Source organism: Lepidochelys kempii, chromosome 2 (assembly GCF_965140265.1).
Source record: "Lepidochelys kempii isolate rLepKem1 chromosome 2, rLepKem1.hap2, whole genome shotgun sequence".
In the NCBI taxonomy this organism is placed as follows: domain Eukaryota; kingdom Metazoa; phylum Chordata; order Testudines; family Cheloniidae; genus Lepidochelys; species Lepidochelys kempii.
The window spans coordinates 186,175,233-186,200,064 of NC_133257.1; the positions used below are offsets into that span (position 1 = coordinate 186,175,233).

General features: G+C 45.2%; 1 protein-coding gene and 1 long non-coding RNA gene across 3 annotated transcripts in view; one reads left to right on the plus strand and one right to left on the minus strand.

Annotated features, from left to right (window-relative positions):
* PDCD6IP (programmed cell death 6 interacting protein) overlaps nt 1-1,611 on the minus strand; it is a 58,827-nt gene extending 57,216 nt beyond the window's left edge. For both annotated transcript variants that reach the window (XM_073333071.1, XM_073333070.1), the window contains exon 1: nt 1,290-1,611. In XM_073333071.1, the coding sequence (XP_073189172.1) occupies nt 1,290-1,495 (206 nt within the window). In that variant the 5' untranslated portion in view covers nt 1,496-1,611. The remainder of the gene's footprint in view (nt 1-1,289) is intronic.
* LOC140907342 (uncharacterized) lies at nt 457-24,628 on the plus strand. The gene is made up of 3 exons (XR_012157466.1): nt 457-1,004; nt 23,506-23,671; nt 24,270-24,628. It is a non-coding gene; the product is annotated as an uncharacterized lncRNA (long non-coding RNA).
* The last annotated feature ends 204 nt before the right edge of the window (nt 24,629-24,832 follow it).

Here is a 24,832-nt window from a genome sequence, read left to right on the forward strand (position 1 = left end):
TTCATAGGGTACTTTCAGAACGAAGTATACAAAACACTTTGGGGTACTGATTTCTCCTTTACTATTTTGTAGTGTAAGCCTTAGGTTGGTCTAATTCACATTTCAGAGGTCTGTACCTCATATAGGCCCTTTTACAATACCTTTCGCCTGTGTAACTAGACTTGCTCTCCTGGCTGTCAAAGGAGCTTACTATTTGTGATATTTCCGAGATCTTAAAACAGGGATTTTGCACCATTAATGCAGTACTAACAATTTGCCAAAGGGCTTCACGCCATTCCTTCAATTTAGCAATACCTGTGTTACAAACTACAAGTCCCAGCATGCATGGTATCATTTGGCACGCTGAAACCTGTAATCAACCCCCACCTCGGTGTTTCCCAAGCAAACTGTGCCTAATCCAGGGGGGATGGAGCGCTTCCACGGGTAAAGGCGCAGGTGGGCGGCACGGCATCCCCAACAGTTGGCACAGAAGCAACTCAGGTGTACAGCGCTGCAGGGTAGAGGCAGCACCACAACTGCCCACGGTTCCTGTTTCTCCTTCGCCGCTCACCTAGAGTGCAAGAGTCGCGGCACAACAGGGCCAGACTCCCCTCACACCCAGCAGCGCCCACAGGCGCGCGCTGCTTGGGAAGCCGGGAAGGGGCGCAACACACACAAGATAACAACGAAAAGTTAAGAAGCAACAAACGCGACAGAAGCGAGGAGCAGGAAAACAGGAGGCGGCGACGTGAAAACCGCTCAGCTCACGGCACGAGAGGATGCGGGCCGGGGGGGAGCTGCAAGCCACAGGAAGGGGGCAGTAAGGTCCGGGACTACCGCCCGGGGCAACGGGCCGGAGACAGTGGGCGGAGAGCGGCGCCGCCAGCGCCCACGGGCTGCCCCGCTCAGGCCACCGGCGCGACGCGACGCCGCCTCGCCTCCCAGCACGGCCAGGGTGCCCCGGCGAGATGGGCAGGCCCCTGACGTCACGCAGAAGACGCCCAGGCGGCGCGAGCACATCCCAGGTAAGAAACCGCCGCTCTGTGAACGCAGCCGGGGTGGGGGCAGAAACCCCGCCAGCCCACGGCGGGGGGGGGGGGGGGGGGGCGCGACGCGCGGGGCCTCGCGGGGAAACACCGGGTCCGCTCTGCAAGGGCTTCCCACCGGTAACCCTACCGCCTGCCACCCCCCACCCGTCCCTTGCAGTTCCTGCCCGCCCGGCTGGCGCCCAGCGCCGACCTCTCCGGACGGGGCCGGGCGTCGCTCTCCTCCCCCGCTACAGTGGAGCCCGCGCGCGCTCCCCGCCTCACCGCATCAGCGTCTCGAGCGAGCTCTCGTGCTTGTCGAGCGGGCGGCCGACCGCGCTCTTGCGCAGCTTGTTGAGCTCCTCGGCGGCGCGGCAGTGCTCGGCCTGCGCGTCCCCGGCCGGGTAGGTCTGCTGGATAAACTTGCAGAGCGGCTTGGCCAAGTCCACCTCGGAGGCCTTCTTCGACTGCACCGAGATAAAGGTCGCCATGTTTCCTTCCTGCTGCCTGCGCTTGATGGGCCTGTCTGTCCGCCCGCAGCAGTACAGAGAACTGCCCGCGCCCACCCGCTGCACTTCCGGGATCTGCGCAAACTCTGACCTCAGCACGTCACGTCAGTCACGCGCCTTCCCCCTCCCTAACTCCACCCGGTTCTCCTTAGCCCCGCCCCGCCCCGTCATCGTCGAGCTCTCTCTCCCGGCCCCGCCCACTTCCCCTCCTTGCTCGCCCCGCCCCCGCCCCTCAAATTCTTCTCCCTCCCTCTATAGCCCCGCCTCTCTGTCCTTGCTGGCCTCCCGCCCCAACCACTCAATGGTCATTCAGCGCTAGGTGCCTGCGCAGTGACGCGTCCCTTCTGCTCACCTGTTCTCCGGAAGCCAGGGCGGGCGGAGCTGAGCTGAGCTGAGCAGAGCCACGCAGGCTGCGTAGCTTTTTTGTGAGCCAAAGGAAAGCTGGACCCTGGCATTATTCTTACACGGCTGTTCTCATGCCCTCCCCATGCCCCTATGTTGTTTGTTTCATCTACTTTTATGTTTCTTAAATAAGATTGCAAGCTGAGTGTTTCTTACTAGATGGGCCTTGGTCTGTTGAGTGCTAGTGTAATGCAACTAATAAAACTGAAGGTATTTTTATTTTAAAATTTGTTTTTCTACGTTATTTACTATATTAGAGAAGGAGCTGGTAATGACTTATATTTAGATTGTCTAACATTTTTCATTAAAAATATTCTTGCAATCTTTTTTTGAGACGCTCTAACAACTCCGTCCATTGTTTGCAGTTGGCTTCAAAATTCAGCAGGGAAACAAAGCCTCAAGTTAGAAATGTGCCTTCCCACTACCCCCACCCTTTGAAATTTCATTCTGGTTTGGCTGAGTTATAAACTTTTGAAAATCGCCATTTCACTTCTGTCTTTCAGAACATTTGGACACCACACTAAAATAACAACAGAAACATTTTACCCTGTCTACCCAGCACACTAAACTGTGAACACCTGGAAGCTGCTGGAGCAGCAAATGGTGGGGGAAAGAACCCAAATGGGCTCTCAGAACCCAACCCCAGCCTGTGATTCCAGCATCCCATCACATTCCATCCCCTCCGCTTGAGACACCACATGAATCAATGTCTCCTAGCTCCCATCAGGAGAGACAGCTGGGTCAGGCTCCCCTAACATAACCCCCAGGACCTCGCATGTAGTCCCACCAGTTCATCTCCATTCAGGGAACATCATATGGATCAGGATGTCTCCTATTATTTAGTTGAAGGGAAGGGAAATACTGGGCTGGGTTGGGCTTCCCTTAACCACCACTGAATGGAGTATATGGCACCAGTAGCTCACCCCCAGCTCCCACTGGGATAGTAGTCTTCTTCTGCTCCCAGCTAATAGTCCTGTAGCTTGAGTAGTAGCTATCTGTGCTGAAGGTTCATGGTTTAAATACTGCTGATAGGGGAAGGGGGGAGACTGTTACAGTGATATGTAACATAATTTTTTGTTATATTTTTCTTTTTAAAAAAAACTATAAAATTACATGTAAAATTAAAAGAAAGTTATTTAAAGCTGCAAAGTCAAGCACTCAAAAGATAGGAAATACCAGAATTCCAGTTGCTCATGCAACTTTAATTTGCTTTCCTTGTGCATATGCACTATTATACAATCTTTAACTACATGATCACATGCAGTTTTTTCCACAGGACTCCTGCCTAATTCAGTGCAAAGGTTGGACACATGATGAGGCAGAATTAAGTATGCACAAGCAATCAGAAATCTGGCATTTTCTAATTTAACATCACTTGACTTTACAATCTAAATAACTTTATTTTAACATATGTTTTGTATGCAATTATTATTAGTTATTTATCCAGCACCATAAGTGGGCATGATGCTTTCTTTACAGACAAGTAAAAGACAATGGGCCCAATCCTGCATCTACTGAATTCAGTGTGAACTGTGATACTGATGTGATGCTGGCAGACCAGGTGCCAGTTCATGCCAAGGCCCAGGCATGACAAATGCATAAATGGTTTACCTGTGGGTTAGTATTAGGGCTGTCAAGCGATTAAAAAAATTAATCGTGATTAATCGCACTGTTAAACAATAATAGAATATTATTGGATGTTTTCTACATTTTCAAATATATTGATTTCAATTACAACACAATACAAAAAGAAAAGGAGTACTTGTGGCAGCTTAGAGACTAACCAATTTATCTGAGCATTTAGTCTCTAAGCTGCCACAAGTACTCCTTTTCTTTTTGCGAATACAGACTAACACGGCTGTTACTCTGAAATACAATACAAAGTGTACAATGCTCACTTTGTTTTTTATTACAAATATTTGCACTGTAAAAAACAAAAGAAAGAGTATTTTCAAATCACCTAATATAAGTACTGTAGTGCAATCTTTTTATCATGAAAACTGAACTTACAAATGCTGAATTACACCTCTACCCCGATTATAACGTGGTCTTCGGGAGACAAAACTGACTTTGGCCCCCCCGTTCCTTGTTCCCTGACCGCCCCCTCCAGAGACCCCCATCCCTAATCATCCCCAGGACCCCACCCCATACCCAACCCCCCTGCTCCCTGTCCCCTGACTGCTCTGACCCCTATTCACACCCCCCGTGGTGGAGTGGAGCAGGCTGGGGCTGGGCTGGGCTGCTCTGCTTCCGCTGCTGCCGGTGAGTGTGGGCGGGGATCCCTTCCCCGAAACCCTCTCCCCCGAGCGACACGGCTGGGGCCGGGGCGAGGGAAGAGGAGCGGGCTGCTCCCAGGCCTCCGCTAATCCCCCAGGCCACTCTGGGACTGTGGGGCCCCAAAAGTGCCCCCCCTAGCTTCTGCCTCCCAGACCTTGTGGGGGGGAGCCCCTGACCACTCCCGAGACCCTCTGCCCCTTATCCAACCCCTCACCCCGGCCTGGCACCCTTAACACGCTGCTCAGAGCAGCGTGTCGGAGCTTTACCGCGTTGTATGCGAACCCGCGTTATATCGGGTCATGTTATATAGGGGTAGACGTGTATGTACAAAAAAAAATGCATTAAAAATAAAACAATTTAAAACTTTAGAGACTACAAGTCCACTCAGTCCTACTTCAGCCAATCACTCAGACAAACAAGTTGGTTACATTTCCAGGAGATAATGCTGCCCGCTTCTTGTTTATGTCAACTGAAAGTGAGAACAGACGTTTGCATGGCACTGTTGTAACCGGCGTCACAAGATATTTACATGCCAGATGCATTAAACATTCATATGTCCCTTCATGCTTCAACCACCATTCCAGAGGATATGCATCCATGCTGATGATGGTTTCTGCTTGATAACAATCCAAAGCAGAGCAGACCGATGCATGTTCATTTTCATCCACCACAGAAGGTTGATGCCACCAGCAGAAGGTTGATTTTCTTTTTTGGTGGTTCAGGTTCTGTAGTTTCCACATCTGGGTGTTGCTCTTTTAAGACTTCTGAAAGCATGCTCCACATCTCGTCCCTTTCAGACTTTGGAAGACACTTCAGATTCTTAAACCATGGGTCGAGTGCTGTAGCTACTTTTAGAAATCTCACATTGGTACCTTCTTTGCATTTTGTCAAATCTTCAGTGAAAGTGTTTGTAAATCAAACAACATGTGCTGAGTCATCATCCGAGACTGCTGTAACATAAAATATATGGCAGATTGCAGGTAAAACAGAACAAGGGACATACAATCTCCCCCAAGGAGTTCAGTCACAAATTTAATTAATTTTTTTAACGAACATCAGCATGTCTTCCAAAATGTTGGCTGAGCCATGAAGGGGCATACAAATGTTTAGCATATCTGGAACATAAATAACGTGCAACGCCGGCTACAGAAGTGCCATGTGAATGCCTATTCTCACTTTCAGGTGTCGTAAATAAGAAGCAGGCAGCAGTATCTCCAGTAAACGAACTCGTTTCTCTTTGCAATTGGCTGAACAAGGTGTAGGACTGAGTGGATTTGTAGGCACTAAAGTTTTGCATTGTTTTGTTTTTGAGTGCAGTTATGTAACAAAAAAAATTTACATTTGTAACTTACACTCTCATAATAGAGATTGCCCTATAGTACTTGTATGAGGTGAATTGCAAAATATTATTTATTTTATAATTTTTACAGTGCAAATATTTGTAATAAAAATAATATAAAGTGAGCACTGTACACTTTGTATTCTGTGTTGTAATAGAAATCAATATATTCAAAAATCTATAAAAACATCCAAAAATATTTAATACATTAATACAGGAAAAACAACATTAATTAAGGTAAAGTGCTGGTCCTGCACACAAGATGGACCACTGAAGGCAAATGAGGCATTGTGTAGCATTAAAGGACAGAGACCTTATTGATTGTATTTCCTACTCCCCATGCCATCAGCTTAGATTCTGGGCTGAAGGGGATAAAAATCTCCGACAAGGAGAAACTGGGATCTTTATGCTGTCTGAACTCTGGGGGCAAAGATTCCAAAACGTAAGCAAGAGATCCCCATGGTGCATGGGTCAGCCCTAAAGGACATACAGAGCTGCTTATAAAACAACTTATATTACCTTTTTAAATCTAAGACTACTCATTTGTATGTGTATGGTTCCTGTTTTAACCTTGTAAATAACTTCCTTATTTATTTTCTTATTGTTAATAAATTTTTAGTTAGGTTATTACAGGATTGACTGTAGACATTGTCTTTGGTTTGAGATCTGAGTACAATTGATCTGGGGAAAGTGACTCGTCCTTTGGGACTGGGAGTAACCTGAATATTGTTTTGGTTTGTGGTGTAAAGTGACTGTCTGTCACACAGTCCAGCTTGCTTGGGTGGCAAGATAAACTGGAAAGCCCAAGGGGACTGTCTGTGACCCCATGGTAAGACTGTTATTGGGTTGGTGAAGTCTAATTGTAGAAAGAAGGGACAACTGGTTTGGAGTTTCTGTCCTGCTTTTTGACTGTGTCCCTTGAGGATTGCATTCACAGTCATGAGCCACTCCCGACAGTGTGACAACTGACTTCAGTGGGAGTAGGATTAAGCCAAATGTCCCTGCCTCAAAGAGTTTGCTATCTAAGTCCCCAGTCCTGCAAATGCTCATAATGTGCCTTATTACTGACAGTAGCTTTATTGGAATCAGTGGGACTACTCATGGTAATGTAGCTCTCTACGCTCAGTAGTAAGTTTTTCCAGGACTGGGACTTAAATTAGTATATGCCATGATGAAGAAAAATAAATGTTGAAAGGGCATGGAGGGCAAAGGGCAAAAACTACAGCAATGAGATCATGCATTGCTTTCGAGCCCTAGTGACCTTTTGCTGGACATTGCTTGACTAATCCATTCAGTGGTTAGTATTCCTAAATCCCTCCTGACAGAACCACATAAATTATATTAGATGATAGTATAAATCACTAGAGCTTCAGACAAACCTATATACCGACACATGATTTGCTCCCTTGCCATGGATTTATTAATACTTCTTTACACTTCTGTAGTGCATTCTTTCTCAAAGAATTTCAAAAATCTCAAAGAATTTTACAAACAATGATTTGCCAATTGCCTCCTAACACCCCTGAAACTATAAGTTTCAGAGTAGCAGCCGTGTTAGTCTGTATTTGCAAAAAGAAAAGGAGTACTTGTGGCACCTTAGAGACTAACCAATTTATTTGAGCATAAGCTTTTGTGAGCTACAGCTCACTTCATCGGATGCATTCAGTAGAAAAAAAAAAACGTGTTATATAAGTGTTATTCCCAATTTCCAGATGGTTAAGCAAGACACAGGGGGTACATCTACACAGAAGCTGGGAGGTGTAATTCCTAGCTCAGGTAGACATTCACATGCTAGCTCTGCTTTAGCTAGCACCCTAAAATGGTAATTTGACCATGGAAGTGCAGGCAGCAACTCAGTGTAGCCACGCAAGTACAATCCTGTCTGAGACCGTAGGTATGTACTCAGGCAGCAAGCCTATGCCACCAATCATGCTACCATGGCTGTGCTGCTATTTTTAGGCACTAGTTCAAGCACTAATTACAACTCCCAGCTGCTGGGTAGACATACCCTGGGAGATTAAGAACTTTCCCAAAGCCACTCATTTACAAACAGAATTCAGATCTTCTGACTCAGAGTCTTATGCTTTAAACAATAGACCATATTTCCTTTTTTTAAAAGATTATATGTACTAGAATTAAATGCAAATTTATCATGGGACCTGGTTACAACACAGTCTTTTCCTAAAATAATTAAAAACTGTGCTGGTTTTTTGCAGCACAAACAGGATTTAAACATGTTTTTAGCATTATGCCAGAGCCATGGATACAGTGAATTTTAGTGTAGATCAATCATTAGATGTCCCCAGATCTCCTGTCTTCCTCCCCCAACCTAAATTATGTATAAAGAGACCACAGACCAAAGTGGTCTCAAGTGTTCTGTCCTTTTTGAAAGACAGATTTGGTTCTCATCTGAAGAAGTGTTTTTTTTACCCATGAAAGCTTATGCCCAAATAAATCTGTTAGTCTTTAAGGTGCCACCGGACTCCTTGTTGTTTTTGTGGATACAGACTAACACGGCTACCCCCTGCTACAAGAGAAATAAGGCATCAAGACTGGCACATTTCCACCGTACAAGGGGGTCCTAGCTGCAGACAGGATAGATTGGGGGATTGTGACAAGTCTGTCACGTTAGATTCAGATTCATTCCAGTATCCCAGAATTAATGGGTGCATGAAGCCTTTGGGAGCTTGGTCACAATAACCAAAATGAGCTACCCATAGTCAGACTCTACGCTGAGTATTCTAAAAAGCTGTGAAAATAAATGAAAATAGGGTGGGGTGCTTTTTACATAAGAGTCTTCCTGGTATTTTCTTGCCTTCTCCCAGCAAAGAGCATATGTCTTCTACTGCACATTATTCAATAATTCATGATAGCCTGCCCAGCCGTACTATATTGACAGTTCCTGCATTTAGAGCACATCTCTCTCTTCCTTCTGCTCAGAGTGAAAGAATGTTTAAACCTGTCCCTGACAATCCTAAAATGGCATCTATACATTACATAGGGACCTTGTTCCCCCCTTCTATACTACCATACAACTGGTATTTGAAGGAAGCTGGGTGGATAGGGGAAGGGGATGTGGCTAGTGGAATTGTAACTATGAAGATCTATTGACCAAAACATTTGTGGAAGATGGGTGTGGGGATTGTGTCTGAAGCTGCAGAAGCATAAGAACATAGGAATTGCCATATTGGATCTGACTACCATGGCCCATCTACACCAGATGTTTCAGAGGAAGGTGTAAAATTCTCATAGTGTATGAGTGCAATTTATTTCTAACCCCAGGAGGTTACTGTCCTGTAGCATGAGGGACCTGTAGCCCAGAGGAAGAGTCTATCACTTCTTCTTGCACAAAGCCCGTTTACTTATGGTTTTCACAGAACACAAGATTTGCCCATAAGGAATTATAAATCCTCTTTCACTGCATTTTAATTGATATTTATTATTGTTTTATAGTACTCAAATGTATGCTCAGCACTTAACAGGAGACAATAAGATTGCAAGCTCTTCAAGGCAGGGACCATGCCTACCTGCGTTTGTACAGAACCTAGCATAATGGGTATGTCTACACTGCAATTAAACATCCATGGCTGGCCCGTGTCAGCTGACTCAGGTTCACAGGGCTCAGGCTATGAGGCTGTAAAGTAGTGATCTAGACACACAGGCTCAGGCTGGAGTGGAGACTGAGCTCTGGAACCTCGCAAGGAGGGAGAGTCCTAAAGCCCAGGCTGCAGTCTCAGCCCAAACATCTATAACACAGTTAAACAGCTCCGCAGCCTGAGTCCCGCTAGCCTGAGTCCCGCTAGCCTGAGTCAGCTGACATGAGTCAGCCACAGGTGCTTAATTGCAGTGTAGGTATACCCGATGAGGCCCCAATTCTCCGTACTACCACCATAGAAATGCTAAATAATAAGGCATGTTCCCTTTTCCAAAGGGAAAGGAGTACTTGTGGCACCTTAGAGACTAACCAATTTATTTGAGCATGAGCTTTCGTGAGCTACAGCTCACTTCATCGGATGCATACAATGGAAACTGCAGCAGACTTTATATATACACAGAGATCATGAAACAATACCTCCTCCCACCCCACTGTCCTGCTGGTAATAGCTTATCTAAAGTGATCATCAAGTTGGGCCATTTCCAGCACAAATCCAGGTTTTCTCACCCTCCACCCCCCCACACGCAAACTCACTCTCCTGCTGGTAATAGCCCATCCAAAGTGACAACTCTCTACACAATGTGCATGATAATCCAGGTGGGCCATTTCCTGCACAAATCCAGGTTCTCTCACCCCCTCACCCCCCTCCAAAAAACACACACACACACACAAACTCACTATCCTGCTGGTAATAGCTCATCCAAAGTGACCACTCTCCCTACAATGTGCACGATAATCAAGGTGGGCCATTTCCAGCACAAATCCAGGTTTTCTCACCCCTCCACCCCCATACACACACAAACTCACTCTCCTGCTGGTAATAGCTCATCCAAAGTGACCACTCTCCCTACAATGTGCATGGTAATCAAGGTGGGCCATGTCCTGCACAAATCCAGGCTTTCTCACCCCCCCCCCCTTTTTTTTTTTCCCGGGGACACACACACACACACAAACTCACTCTCCTGCTGAGCTATTACCAGCAGGATAGTGAGTTTGTGTGTATGTGTTTTTTGGAGGGGGGTGAGGGGATGAGAGAACCTGGATTTGTGCAGGAAATGGCCCACCTTGATTATCATGCACATTGTGTAGAGAGTTGTCACTTTGGATGGGCTATTACCAGCAGGAGAGTGAGTTTGTGTGTCAGGGGGGTGGAGGGTGAGAAAACCTGGATTTGTGCTGGAAATGGCCCAACTTGATGATCACTTTAGATAAGCTATTACCAGCAGGACAGTGGGGTGGGAGGAGGTATTGTTTCATGATCTCTGTGTGTATATAAAGTCTGCTGCAGTTTCCACGGTATGCATCCGATGAAGTGAGCTTTAGCTCACGAAAGCTCATGCTCAAATAAATTGGTTAGTCTCTAAGGTGCCACAAGTACTCCTTTTCTTTTTGCGAATACAGACTAACACGGCTGTTACTCTGAAACTTTTCCAAAGGGTTTCCAGTCTAAATACAGGATGTGATCTGAGTCAGGAAAACAAGTTGGAGAGACAGGGGTGTAGCAAAATAGGGAACAGAGCAGTATGATCACGTGGTTACTTAGGTTAAGCACACATACAACATGGTAGTTCAGATAAGTTTTTCTTTTTTATACGATTCAAAACTAAAAAAGGTAATAAATATTCTTGACATGTTTATTGTGAGCATTGCACAAAAGGCAAATTTTCAGGATAGATTTAAATGAGGAGAGGCTGCTGACTTTGTGAACTGGAATACGAAGGGCATTGCAGGTATAGGGTATGATGTGAAAAAAAGGTGCAGAGATGCTTGTTGGAGATATAAATGAAGGGGAGCAAAGTGGACTGGAGAATGAAGCAATAAAAAACTAGATCAGGTAGGGAGGAAGAGGTGGAGTTATACAGCACCTTAAAAGTCAGGATAAGATGTATATATTTGATACAATGGAGCCATTGGAATAATTCAAAAAACAGGGATGATCTGGTACAGATAGATGGGTTAGGAAAATAATTTTATCTGCTGCATTTTGAATGGAGTGGAGCAGGAATCAAAGAGTCATACATTGACAATGATATTTACATGAAATAATTAAAAAATATTAGCTATAAACAGAATTGTTTCTAAACAGAATGTTGCTCAAAGTGTTCTATGAGGTGTCAGTAGCCTCCAGAGGCAGGCAGTATTACTGATTAGGTTACCGCAATGCCTGCATTTGTTATTCAAATTCGCTATGTACTGCGGATTCAAAAATACAGGAAAAGTAGCTCTTCATTAAATCACAATGCCAGCTGTAATCTTGGGTCTCTGTAAACTAATACAATCTAATTTATTTTTAAAATACTTAAAAAGAACAACCTATTCAAAAGATTTGTAGTGAAACAGTGTCAAACTCAGGTTTTTTTAATTTGTTTTTGTTTTGTTTTGCATACTCTTAAACAGCAACAAAGTAAGTACTGTACTCTTTACTGTTCTGATACAGTATTTCATACAGTCTCCATATTTTCATACAAAATTTACAAACCAAAAACCTGGTGGAGGACAGCAACAGTTTTCAGCTTAATTAGAAATAATTCAGGCAGGTACTGTCAAACACAGCGTCGTTTTTTGCAAATGTCCATATAAAATGCAAATCTGTTTCTTAAAACAAAGGATTTGGATAAACCTATTTGTAATTAGTTGTACTGATCTGATCTGATATTTGCTCCATACTAGTGAAGGATCACATTCTTCTCTCTGATACGCATGTCCAACTTAAATGGAGTCAATGAAGGACTTGTCTACATGGGGAGTATTCAGGAAGTTATACTAGCATAAGGCAAGGTGTGAATCTATACTGCAGGAGTTATACTGGTATAAATTCAAGTTAATTAATTAAACTGTAAAAAGGCCACTTTTATTCCGAAAGAGAGCATCCACATGGGGAGTAGTACACCAATAACTACTGCAGTATAGATTGACTGCTGGCATAACCCCGTAGTGTAGACTGAACCTACAATGATGGAAGGGGTTTTTCCATCACTTGAGAGAAACAAACTCCCCAGGGATAATAGTGTTATTCGACTGACCTAGCCACATCTACACTGGGGATTAGGTTGGCAGAGCTATGGTGCTCAAGGTTGTGGATTTTTCACAGGCCTGAGCATTCTAGCTATTTCAACCTAATTTTTAAGTGTAGACCAGGCCCTTGCCGTATACCAGTATGACTTCCTGATAACTTCCAGTGTAAAGAAGCCTGAAGTCATTCATAAGTATCTGGGCTTGAAATCTCTGCAGTCAACATGTATTTAGGATGTGAGCCCACATTTCTGGTACACCTAATCTCTTACATTAGTGGAAGTTTTGACTGCAAAAGGTTCAGGGCATTGGAATGTAAGTTCCTTAGAGAAGGAAAAAAGTCATCTATGTTTATTGATTGCTGAACATGCTGAAGGCCCTCAATAAACCATGAATGCTGCTACTTTGCATATATAAATTATATGTTTTAAAAAATACAGGTTTACCCATAGGACTAACTGGGAGATAAGAGACCTGTCATATTGCAATGAGGCACATGAAAAGTAAACAAACAAACAAAAACCCAACTTCCTGTGATAGTGTACTCAAAATTGCCTTACAATTCTCTTATTCTTTCTACGAACATTTCCTTGAAATATCACATAATTTCAGCAGCCCCAAACAGGGGATGAATATTATAATCCCTTTGTTATTGTTCAAATGCTATACATCTTCAAGTAAAAGTTACAAAAATAAAAGATTAATGGCACTAAGGAGATGCAACCTTTTTTAGTGTACTGTTTGGAAAATCTAGTTCCTATAATTTTGCTGTATTTTTAGGGTTGATCAATGCATCTGAAAAAATGAAAGACTGCAGTGTTTTAGTACATAGTCATTTATTCATTCAATTAAAGAGATGAATTTTTGATTTTACTAAATGCTCTATCAAACTCAGCTAATACCCCTTGAGATTACCTGTCAAATAGCTACTTTGAAAGTCAGAAAGTGTCCACTTCAAATTCCCTTGTCCATGTTTTTAACAATGCTTATGTATTAATAACTGTAAGTCACTTTTTACAATAATTGCGAAGCAATACCCCTTTGACTCTCTTAATTGTTGCACTATGGGATGTATTTAAAGCAACAGCTACATTGGACACTGTGGGACACATTTAAAGCAACAGAAAGATCCCTTTATAGACCCTATAAGGCATTTGTCAAAATGCACCAGCAATTCAACTCAAATGTTTCCTACTAAAGTTTAGGGTGACCTCCAAAGAGATGGAATGAGTTTGTTCCCTTTTTTCTTTCTTTATGAAATATAAAGAATGTCTGAGGAATTTTTCTTTGTTTGATTTAAGAAAAAAAAATTTCCCCTGTTTATATTAGAATTTCAAGGAGAACTAGGAGGGTTATGACATCAAAGATACCAACAAAATTAAACCTGATTAATAGTGAGAGGTCCTTTACAGGTCACCATTAACCCAAACTCTCATTTTAATAATATTTTACATTTATACATACAGTAATTTTCATCCCAAAATATTTTGCAAGGTATACATATAAGAATCACTTCACCCACACTAAAATACAGCCGGCATGGGGGTCAGCAACCTGCAATCAGCCTTTACATAGCTCACTACTCAATGGTTGGAGAGGAGGAATCTTGGCTAAGGACTCTTCTGAAAAATGGCACATGATGCAGACTGGAGGTCCCAGCAAAAATACCTTCACACATTAAATTACATGGAACTCAGAAGGATCAATCTCAACACTGCATGAGATTCAGTCCTGTGGTTCCAAGGAATCTGTATTGAAAACCAGAGTTTTGGGCAACTAAGCAGTCTGACCATTGGTAGTGAACTATTTCATTTTCAGCATTTTAAATAGAGATGGGTATGAAGTAAACCCCAGCTCCAAATATCCACTGCCTGCCGCTTCACTGCATGAAGCAGTCTTGTGTCCTGAAACCACAGTAATAAACATTGGTCTTCCTGTGGGTTGCACATATTTGCCCTGACTGAAACAAGCATGTTGTTTATGTACACAAGCCAAGAAGCATCTGTCCTGCAGTGGGAGTGGGAGTGCCAATATCCTTGTTTGGTCAAACATACAATCCACATTTTGGCTGTTGCTAGGTTGCCTTCCTCCCAGTCATGATAAACAGTGAAAGACTGTAGTCTGTCCACTCAGTAAGGCATTTTGTAGGGTAAAGGTAGAGTGCTTGAACAGAGAGAGTATTTTCAAAGGCACACAAGCAATTGTCCTTGGAGCACAGTCCTTGGGTCCACCCCCCAACAGCCTCATTTGTGCAAGGTTTGCTTTATGTCCATTGATAACTTAGGTTCACAACTTGACAACCCCACCTCTCAATGAAAAAAGAGAAAAGGAGAGAGAAAGTTGTCATTACAAGTAATTATTTACATGTAAAATCTTTACAATAAAATTAATACGCATTTATAGATGCTTCCCTGCATGTAGCATTTGCTGTCTTTCTCTACAGGTATAACAGGTTGGACTTGGTCTGTAGTTTAGCAAACGTTTTAAACATATGTTTTAGGAAGCAAGAAAAACATCATGACTCAGCCATTAATTGGGGCAAGTTAGAGAGTAACTACATGAGCCATCCAATGCTGTGACATTTCACTGTAGTTAATGACTTCGCAAGATATGTCAGGCCAGAATTTGGCTTATTAGTGTTCACACATGACTCATCCATGTGATGTAGTTGCTAAAAAGGCTACTATCATTCCTGGACGTATTAACAGGAGTGTCAGATGCAAGACACAGGATTTAGTTGTCCTGCTCCACTGAGCACTGGTGAGGCCTCAGCTGGAGTACTGTTTCCAGTTCTGGATGCCAAACTTTAGGAAAAATGTGGACAAATTGGAGAGAGTCCAGAGGAGAGCTACAAAAATGATAAAAGGTTTAGAAAACCTGATCTGTCAAAAAAGGTTAAAATAACTGGGTATATTTAATCATGAGAAAAGAAGGCTGGCGGCGGGGGGTAGGGGTGGGGTGGGGGTGGCCTGGTAACTGTCTTTACATATGTTAAAGGCTAATATAAAGAGGAGAATGATCAATTGTTCTCCATGTCTTCTGAAGATAGGACAAGAAGTAGTGGGCTTAATCTGCAGCAAGGGAGATTTAGGTTAGATGTTAGGAAAAACTTTCTAAACTACAAGGATTGTTAAACTCTGGAATAGGCTTCCAAGGGAGATTGTGGAATCCCTGTCTTTAGAGGTTTTTAAAAATAGGTTAGACAAACAGCTGTCAGGGATGGTTTAGGTATACTTGATCCAGTATGTGTATGTTTGTGTGTGTGTGTTTGGGGAGGGGCTGGACCAAATAACTTATTGAGGTCCTTTCCAGACCTGCATGTCTATGATTCTATGATCCTGGCCTATAAACATCATATGAAACATCTCAATGGGGCTTGGCTAATATTAGCAATGTTAGTGCAAGGAAGCTAGGATGCAAATTGTTCTATGAGCTTGGAAGGCTATGCCTGTACCTACTGCATGTACTCACAGCAGTCTGACCTGCCCTGGTTTTGTTTTGTTTTAAGCTGAACTTTCAGTATGCTACATAGCGTCTTATATGTGCCCTAAGATTTCTTAAATGAGTAACCTTTAAAGGAAAATATTTCAATTTTCTTATCTGAGATGTGAGCTTCTCCTGAATCTAAAGGAGCGACATGATTTGTTTATACAAAGACTTCTTTTGTTTCCAGTGAGTAACATACAAAGCTCCAATATGGCACTCCTTTTAATACGGAACTAGCAATTCTTAGTCAACTGTCACACTCATCTACATTGTCTACACTACATTGGTCTACACTACAAAGTTAGGTCGACATAAGCTGCCTTGCATCGACCTAGTTGTGCGTGTGTCTACTCTTAAATTTGTCTCCTACGTATGTAAGTGCCATGTTACAGCAACTCAGTAATACCACTTCCCTGAGCAGCATTGAGCCATGGTCAATCGACTAAGGTCAATGCAGCACGAATGTAGATGCTACATTACTTATGTCAACCCTAACAGTCCTCCAACAGCTGTCCTGCAATGGCTGATACTGACTACTCTGGTCACATTTGTGAACTCCACTGCCCAGAGGTCACAGAGAGTGGAAGGCACCCTTCCCCTTTAAAGCCCCATAAATTTTTTAAATTCCTTTTTCTGATTGTCCATCTTGGCAAGCACACCAAACAGCTGCCCAGCTGAGCATGCTGGCTATACACTCCACACATGCTCCAGCCTGGAGTGGACAAGAGATATTGTATTTCCTGGGCCTGTGGGGAAAAGAGGCTATTCAAACACAATTACGGACTAGTAACGGAAATGTGGACATCTACAAACAGATTGCCAGGGGGACGCAGGAGAAGGGGACCAGCAGTAGTGCTGCATGAAAGCAAATGAACTGCATTGGGCATATCAGAACTAGGGAAGTCAACAGTGCTGAGCCACAGACTTTTACGAGGAGCTGCATGTCATACTTGGCAGAGACCCCACCACCACCCCTCAGACCACCGTGGCTATCTCTGAGGAGCCCAAGTCACAGGCCTCCGGTGTGAAAAGTGAGGAGGAGAAGGTTGGGGGACATGCAATCAGTGGGTCCAGCTATGCTGCGGACCAGGACATGTTTGAGACTCCATCACAGTGCAGTCAGTCCCAGCAGTCAAGCATGGGTTAGTTGGAGGCAGGGGAAGGAATCTCGACTAAGTGTGTAATTGTATTTCCTGTGACAAAGATGTACAAATGGCACCTCCAGCTTAACAGGACACAGCTATCGACTTTTCATTAATTTACTTGTTCTTGAAGAGGTAGCAGTACAACAAAGAGAGGTGGCTTGTTATCTGCTTTTCATTCCCCTGTAGAGTTAGGCAGGAGGGGGGCATGCAGAGCAGTTTGTTTATGTACACAGCCAGGGCCAGATTAACTTTTTGTTACAACAACAAAACCAAACTCAAGATTTATCAGAGCTGCGTACTTTCAACGCTACTTTTTTATAGTCCAGAATACTGGGAAATGAGAAAGTATGACAAATCCAAACAGTCTACATTCCCTACAACCTGCCTCAGAAAAATCCTCCCTATCTTTTGGCCCAAAACAATCTCAAACCAAGATCTATTCACACAGTGCAGCCAAAAAGATATGGGCACCATCATTGCCAGGAGGCGTTGGAGATGTATTGGCCAACTGGTAAAAGTGCCAGGAACTTCATTTTTTAGCTACAGGATAAAGCTAAAATAATATACTTCATGCTGTGCCTTTGATGTAGTTCCAACTCCAGCTCCGGAGCACGCACAGAGTCGGCGCCTATGTATATATATATTTTAATTTATACTAGTGAACTGACTTGAAGTTTATATGCCATTACTGTATGTAATTTATTCCATTTAACCAATTCTAGCTGTCATCTATATCTTTTTCCTTTTATGAATAAACCTTTAGATTTTAGATTCTAAAGGATTGGCAACAGCATGATTTGTGGGTAAGATCTGATTTGTATATTGACCTGGGTCTGGGGCTTGGTCCTTCGGGATCGAGAGAACCTTTTTTCTTTTACTGGGGTATTGGTTTTCATAACCATTTGTCCCCATAACGAGTGGCACTGGTGGTGATACTGGGAAACTGGAGTGTCTAAGGGAATTGCTTGTGTGACTTGTGGTTAGCCATGGGGGTAAAACCAAAGTCTTCTCTGTTTGGTTGGTTGGTTTGGTTTGCCTTGGTGTGCATAGAAACCCCAGCCTTGGGCTGTAACTGCCTTGCTTTAAGCAATTTGTCCTGAATTGGCACTCTCAGTTGGGTCTCGCCAGAACCAGCATCGTTACAACAGGTTACGTGCAATAAACAATAATTCAAGGAAACCCGTGACCTTGTCCCTGACTTTCACTAAAAATATCCCTGACAAAATGGGGAGGTGGGTTCAGCACTCACTGCTACTGGGGCTCCTGGGTTCCCCACTACTGCGGTGAGTGGGAGCTCTGGGGTCTCCCTGCCGATCAGGGCTGGGCTGCTGTGGGATCCCCTCATACTCCAGGGTAGCTGGGCGCTGAGGGGGGTCCCCCGCCGCTCACTGTGGCTGGTAGCTGCAGGGTTCCCACCTCCGCCTGCCACGGCTGGGCAGCTGCAGGGAGTTCCCCCGCTGCAGCTGGGCATCTGTGGGTGGTTCCCCTGCCGCCTCCCTTGGCTGGGCAGCTGCAGGGTCCCTCCACCAGCATGGGGTCTGGGAGCTGTGGAGGGGCTGGCGGAGAGCTCCAGCCCCCAGGGCAGAAAATTTCATGGAGGTCAATGGAAGTCATGGATTCTGTGACTTCCATGACATAATTGTAACCTTAGGTATGGGCCCATTGTGGTTGGTTTAAACAATTCTATTTGACTAACCATTTAAAAATTTTACTATTACAAAAGCAGCCAATATAAAGCCTAAAACAAACACCATTCATTCAAGTATATATAATTTTAAAAAAACATCTTGGAACCAACAAAATACATGCAAACAGCAATCCCATGATCTTCCATTATAACCTTTGTTACCCCTTCTCATCCCTTTTCCTGATGTTAAAATGATAACTGTGCTATTAATGTTACCAGAGCCGTGCCTTGGGTATGGCGAATCAGGGCGACCGCCCTGGGCCCTGCACTTTGGGGGGCCCTGCACCTTGATAAAATCATGAGAAGGCAGGCAGGGAGGGGTGGCGGGAGGCGGGCGGGTGAGCGGAGTGAGGAGGCGAACTGGGAGGCGAGCGGCAGGTGGGCAGGGGGTGTTTGAAGGAGCCCCCCTACCAGAACCTCCCCCTCCCCCCCCAGCGCCTCCTGCCTGCCAGCGGGCCCCGCAAACCAGCACTTCCACTTCCCCCTCAGTGCCTACCACCTGCCGTGGATCAGATGTTTTGTGGTGTCAGGAGGCGCTGGGGAGATGGGAGAGGAGTGAGGGTGCAGCATGCTCATGGGAGGGGGCGGAACTGGGTGGAGAAGAGGGAGGGTGGAGGTAGGAAGAGGCGGGGCAGGGGTGAGGCCTTGGGGGAAAGGGTGGAGGGGGGGCAGGGCCTGGGCAGAGCTGGGGGGAGCATCCACCGGCAGATTAGAAACTCAGTGCCTATGTCCCTGGCCCTGCACCCTCCTAGGAGTGGCCCTGAATGTTACACTAAACTCTGGGGTCTTTATTTATTTATTTAGCATTTACAGCAATATGCTGGACATTCAAATATCTTATGTTTTAACTTTTATTCCTAATGTTTAAAATTCACCTCGTGGCAGAGGGTCAGCACAGATGCTGTACAATAACTTAAATTTAATCCCTTGGGCCCTGATCCACAAAGGGACTTAGAGAGTGTGACACTGAGCATCTGAGAGCTTAACTTTTAGGGACCTAGAACAGGGGTGGACAAACTACGGCCCGTGGGCCATGTCCAGCCCATCAGCTGTTTTAATCTGGCCCTCAAGCTCCAGCTGGGGAGTGGGGTCAGGGGCTTGCCCTACTCTGTGCATGCTGTGGCTCTGCGCGGCTCCTGGAAGCAGCGGCATGTCCCCCCTCCAGCTCCTACGCGTAGAGGTAGCCAGGGGGCTCCACATGCTGCCCCTGCCCCAAGCGCTGCCCCCGCAGCTCTCATTGGCCAGGAACTGTGGCCAATGGGAGCTGCAGAGGCGGCGCCTGCGGACAGGGCAGTGCGCAGAGCTGCCTGGCTGCACCTCCATGTAGGAGCCGGAGGAGGGACATTCCGCTGCTTCCGTGAGCTGCTTGAAGTAAGTGCCGCCCAGACCCTGCACTCCTGACCCCCTCCCAGGCCCCAACCCCCTGCCCAAGCCCCGATCCCCCTTCTGCACCCCAAACCCCTCATCCCCAGCCCCACCCCAGAGTCTGCACCCCCAGCCAGAGTCCTCCTCCAGACACCCCAACCCCCTGCCCCAGCCCTGATCGCCCTCCTGCCCTCTGAACCCCTCGGTCCCAGCCCAGAGCACCCTCCTGCACCCCAAACCACTCATCCCTGGCCCCACCCCAGAGCCCACACCCCCAGTCAGAGCCCTCATTCCCACACCCACTGCGCCCCAACCCCTGTCCCAGTCCTGTTCCCCCTCCCGCACCTTGAACTCCTCATTTCTCACCGCAACCCCAATTTTGTAAGTATTCATGGCCCACCATACAATTTTCATACCCAGATGTGGCCCTCGGGCCAAAACATTTACCCACCCCTGACCAACTAGATCACAAGAACAACACTCTGATCCACAAAACTTGAGTGAGATGCCTACGCTTCTGTACAATGAATGGGGAAATATATGTGTCTTAGACTGTGATCCACAAAGTTTGAAACCATGTCTCTCTCATCAACAGAAGTTGGTCCAATAAAGGAGATTACCTCACCCACCTTGTCTCTCTAATATCCACAAAGCCAGCATGCTAGGCAGGGGGCTGCCTAAACTAGCCAATAAGCGATGCTGCCCTGGGGGGGAGGGGGTGCTAAGCCACGCCCCTCTCTTAGAGATAGGTACCTAAATCTGGCTGCAGGGAAGCTCTTATCTCTGCTTGCAATCCATTAACTGGGGGAAGGTATGCATTTGGCTGCCTAAGTTGTGGGCAGAGTCTGAAACAAAACAGCCCAGTGTGGAGGGAGGCAGGTCCTCCCTTATAACATCCAGCCTAATGGATAGGGTACTCATTGTGGATGGAGGAGGCATCCAGTTCAAGTTCTGTGCCTCCTAAGAGGGAGAAGGGATTTGTTACCATTCAGGGAGTACCCTAATCACTGGACTACCAGATAGTCTGATATAGATCTCCTGCAATGTCTCCTGTTGAACTTGTTTCACTTTAATTTAACAATTAAATATTAATTGGGCCAGAGAAAGAGTTAGAATGACTCTATAGCCTAGTAGTTAGTGCATTCACCTGTGAGGTAACGATTCTCTTTTCAAATCCCTTGTTCCCCTCAAGAGAAGGGTGGACTTGAACTGAGGGCCTCCAACATGCTGGGTGAGTACCCTATCCACTGGCTAAAGGTTATAAGAAAGGGTCCCTTGCCCCAGGCTGTTTTGTGTGATCTTACCCAAGGGGTCTGATCTGCTACCTACTAGATCAGGCCCCTGCATATGACATATGTCCAAACACCTGTCTTCCCTGGTTTGCGAATTGCTCTGGGGCTTACGGAGGAGGGAGGCAGCAGTAGGCATGCCCAGAGGAGGCAGAAAAATTTAGGCATTCAGTGAATTTAGGTGCTTACAGGTTTAGGTAGCTGCCAAGCAGTTTTGTGGATTGCAGTGGTGCCTAAAAACATGATGTAGGTGCCTAACTACCTTTGTGGATTGAACCTGAGGGCTAAGAGCCTGTGATCCTCCTCCAGCTGCAAAAACTGTCTCTGCACTATCTGACATTGAGTAGAGGGAAGTATAGCAATATGTGTGGGCCAGCGGTGAGGCACGGGATTTTGTGTTCAGGTAAATCCCAGTGCCCCCACTGTGTTACACAAAGGGCTCCCATGAGTTATGGCTGCTACATCAGTCCACCGGCACTGTGGCATCACACTGCTGGCCAGGAGGTGGGAGTGACTCTCACTTCCCCTCCCCATCTGTACTTCTCCCACACAGAGTGAGGTTGCATGGGTAAAGTGGGTTTCACTCAAGCTTAATGTAACTGAATTTTAAATTGAGTTTTTTCCCTGAAAAGTGACTGCAAAAATAGCACTTTCTTACTCAGCAGATCTGCCCCTTGTCTGTATTCAGTCACATCTGCTTATGTGTGAAGGAGCAGAGAGATGGCTGCCAGGCACAGCAGGGGTTAAAGAAAACCTGTGGGTTCAGCTAGCCCCGCCCCATTATACCTGCAGCCAATGCCAGGCCTGGAAGAGGGAGAAAAGAAGGGAGCCCGGGTCAGTCAGGGGTTGGCTGGTGAAGAGGTAGGAGCTCTCTCTGTGTGTGCTGAAGGCAGGGATGCAACCTGCCTACCAATGCAGCCACTGCAAGCAAGCAAGCAAGTCAGTCTTCCTCAGCAAAGGGGAATCTACTGCCAAGCCCCAACTGTGGGGAAACTAGACTATCAGGGCCGTGCCCCAAACTAAAGGACTTATGTAGGGAGCAGCTCAGACAACAGGTCCTGAGTCTCCTCCATGCCCCCCACGATTGGGAGCAAGATCCATCTCCCCTGTCTAGGGGTGAGAGTGGCCCAGGACTCTTGAGCCAGGAGCTAAGGTAAAGGAGGGCAGGTCCCCCCTAACCAGTGATCGAGCCTTAGGCTGCCCAGGCATTGAAGGCCCTACCACATTATGTCCATGACAAAATAGGTTTTTTACTGCAATTAGCTCCTGTTTGTCCTGCGGAGCCAACCCAGCTGAAAGTGTGAACTGGACACAAAGCTCTTTAGCGCAGAGATTGTTTCATTTACTATGTTTGTGGAGCACCTAGTAAAATGGGTCCATGATCTAGTTGACCTCTAGGGACTAATGCAATGTTTGTATTAAATAATACAATCTTGTGTACAAAGTTGTTGACTAAATTCCCGTTACAAGACTAATTAACTGCACTTTTGTGAAATCTCATTGAATGCCATGGGAGTCCATGTTTATTGTCTGTTTCCATGTCAAATGAGGCATTTACAAGCAAAAAGGTTATTTTTCTTTCAACTGCCAGCCCTGCAAACTCTGACTGGATTCTTTCATTCTCCTACATCAACAGCAGTAATAGACTGCAGGTCAAACTCTGCCCTCATTTTGCCATGCAGGCTGTAAAAGTTGTACAGTTACAGTAGCCAGTAGAGGGAGCTCTCATACAGCCAGATAAATTGAACACGAATGTTGAAAGCGTCAAGGAAAAGAATATAAAAGTTATGTAAGTCCCAAAGAATTCACTGTCAGCTTAAATTCAGTGCAAGATGTTAATGCACATGAAGCTTAAAGCAAAATTCTGCTAAATTTATTATATATATATTGCTTCAACAATAGAATTAGAGCAAAAACCTTTTTCTCTCATTGGGACTCATCCTGCAACCCATGCTCACCTGAGTAATCCTTTCTCAAACAGTACTGTTCCTGTAAAGATTACTCAGGTGAGCAAGGGTTGTAGAATCTGGCCCTGTATAACAAGTAAAGCGATGGTATTGGCCCACGAGACTGATTACACACACACTTCCCCCGCCACTCTTATTTCTCAGCAATGGGGAGACTTGGTCATGTTGGATAAATCTCTCTACTCTGTTTCAAGAACTGCATAAGTATCAGTATCATGCATGCTAATGCACGCTCATTGGTTTCAGAAAACAGCAGATACATAATTAAGAATGTATAATCCCATATCACTTTGTATGTTAGTCATCACATACTGTACAAATGATGTATGCAAGACCTTAAAAACTAACATCCTGAATGTTTTATATAGATCAGAGATTCTCAAACTGAGGTCCGCAAGCTTCATTCAGGTGGTCTCCGGATAGTTCTCTCTAAGGTGCACACCTCGACGGCTACACACAAGAGACTGAAGGGCCGCCCATCTAATTAGTGGCTCCAATCAGATGCCTGGACCCTGGAGAAGATGGACATGTAAGGTGAGGAGGTGACCGGGGGGGCGCAGTGGGTGAGAAGACGGGGTGGGGGGGAATTTAGAATGTGCAGGACTATGGCACCAGAGAAAGAGGCAACTTTCCCCAGCTCTAGGGCTGTGGCTGCCGGGCAGAGACCCGCCCCCTGCTTCCCAGCTTGGGGGCTGCCGCAATGGGGGAGAGAGCCCCATCATCGCATTCGAAAGGTAAGACTACTGGTATTAAAATATGAGTTGTGTGCTTTTATTTATAGAACAAAAAAAGTTAATTATTACTTTTTTTTAATACATGGTGCTTTTATCAAAAGCAGTCCAGGGGTGGGACGGGGGAGTTTGAGAACAACTGATATAGATGTTAAAGATTCCATGATACTTTTTGCAAGCATAGGGGTTTTGCTGGAGTCCTTGATGAAATTTTTAACTTCCCCTAATGCTGTGCCGCATAGTGACTACTGACTGGCTCGTGCCTTTCACCCCTCAGATTGTAGTAGTAGGATTTTATGTTTGTATTTTGTCTAATTTAGAGTGAAGTCTTCTGCATTGTAATTTGATGTTCCTGTTCAAAATGTTCTGTGTAAATTAATTCTGTTTTGTGTGTGAATGAGGAATGGGTGTTAAGAGAAGTGTGAAGGCCATCACTGAACCAGATGTTCTAGGGAGCACTGGAGACAGACGCAAGGGCACCAGGAGGCTGCAACGCACCCCTATAGAAATGTCTGAGGAAGGCAGATTGACGACTCTAAAGATGAGACAGGCACCTATCAATGGGGACAAGATAGCTGTGATCAAAACCAGCCTGGGATAACTCCCTGAGAGACTTGATGAAAGAACAAGATAAACGATGAGAAGGACAATTTAAGAAAACAAGCACTTGTCAAACAACAATTGATTACAGCATAATGGTGCAAAACTCATCAGTCCCAATGAAGGAAAATCACTATATAAACAAAAAGAAAAGGAGTACTTGTGGCACCTTAGAGACTAACCAATTTATTTGAGCATAAGCTTTCGTGAGCTACAGCTCACTTCATTGGATGCATACTGTGGAAAATACAGAAGATGTTTGTTTTTATATACACACAAATCATGAAAAAATGGGTGTTTATCACTACAAAAGGTTTTCTCTCCCCCCACCCCACTCTCCTGCTGGTAATAGCTTATGTAAAGT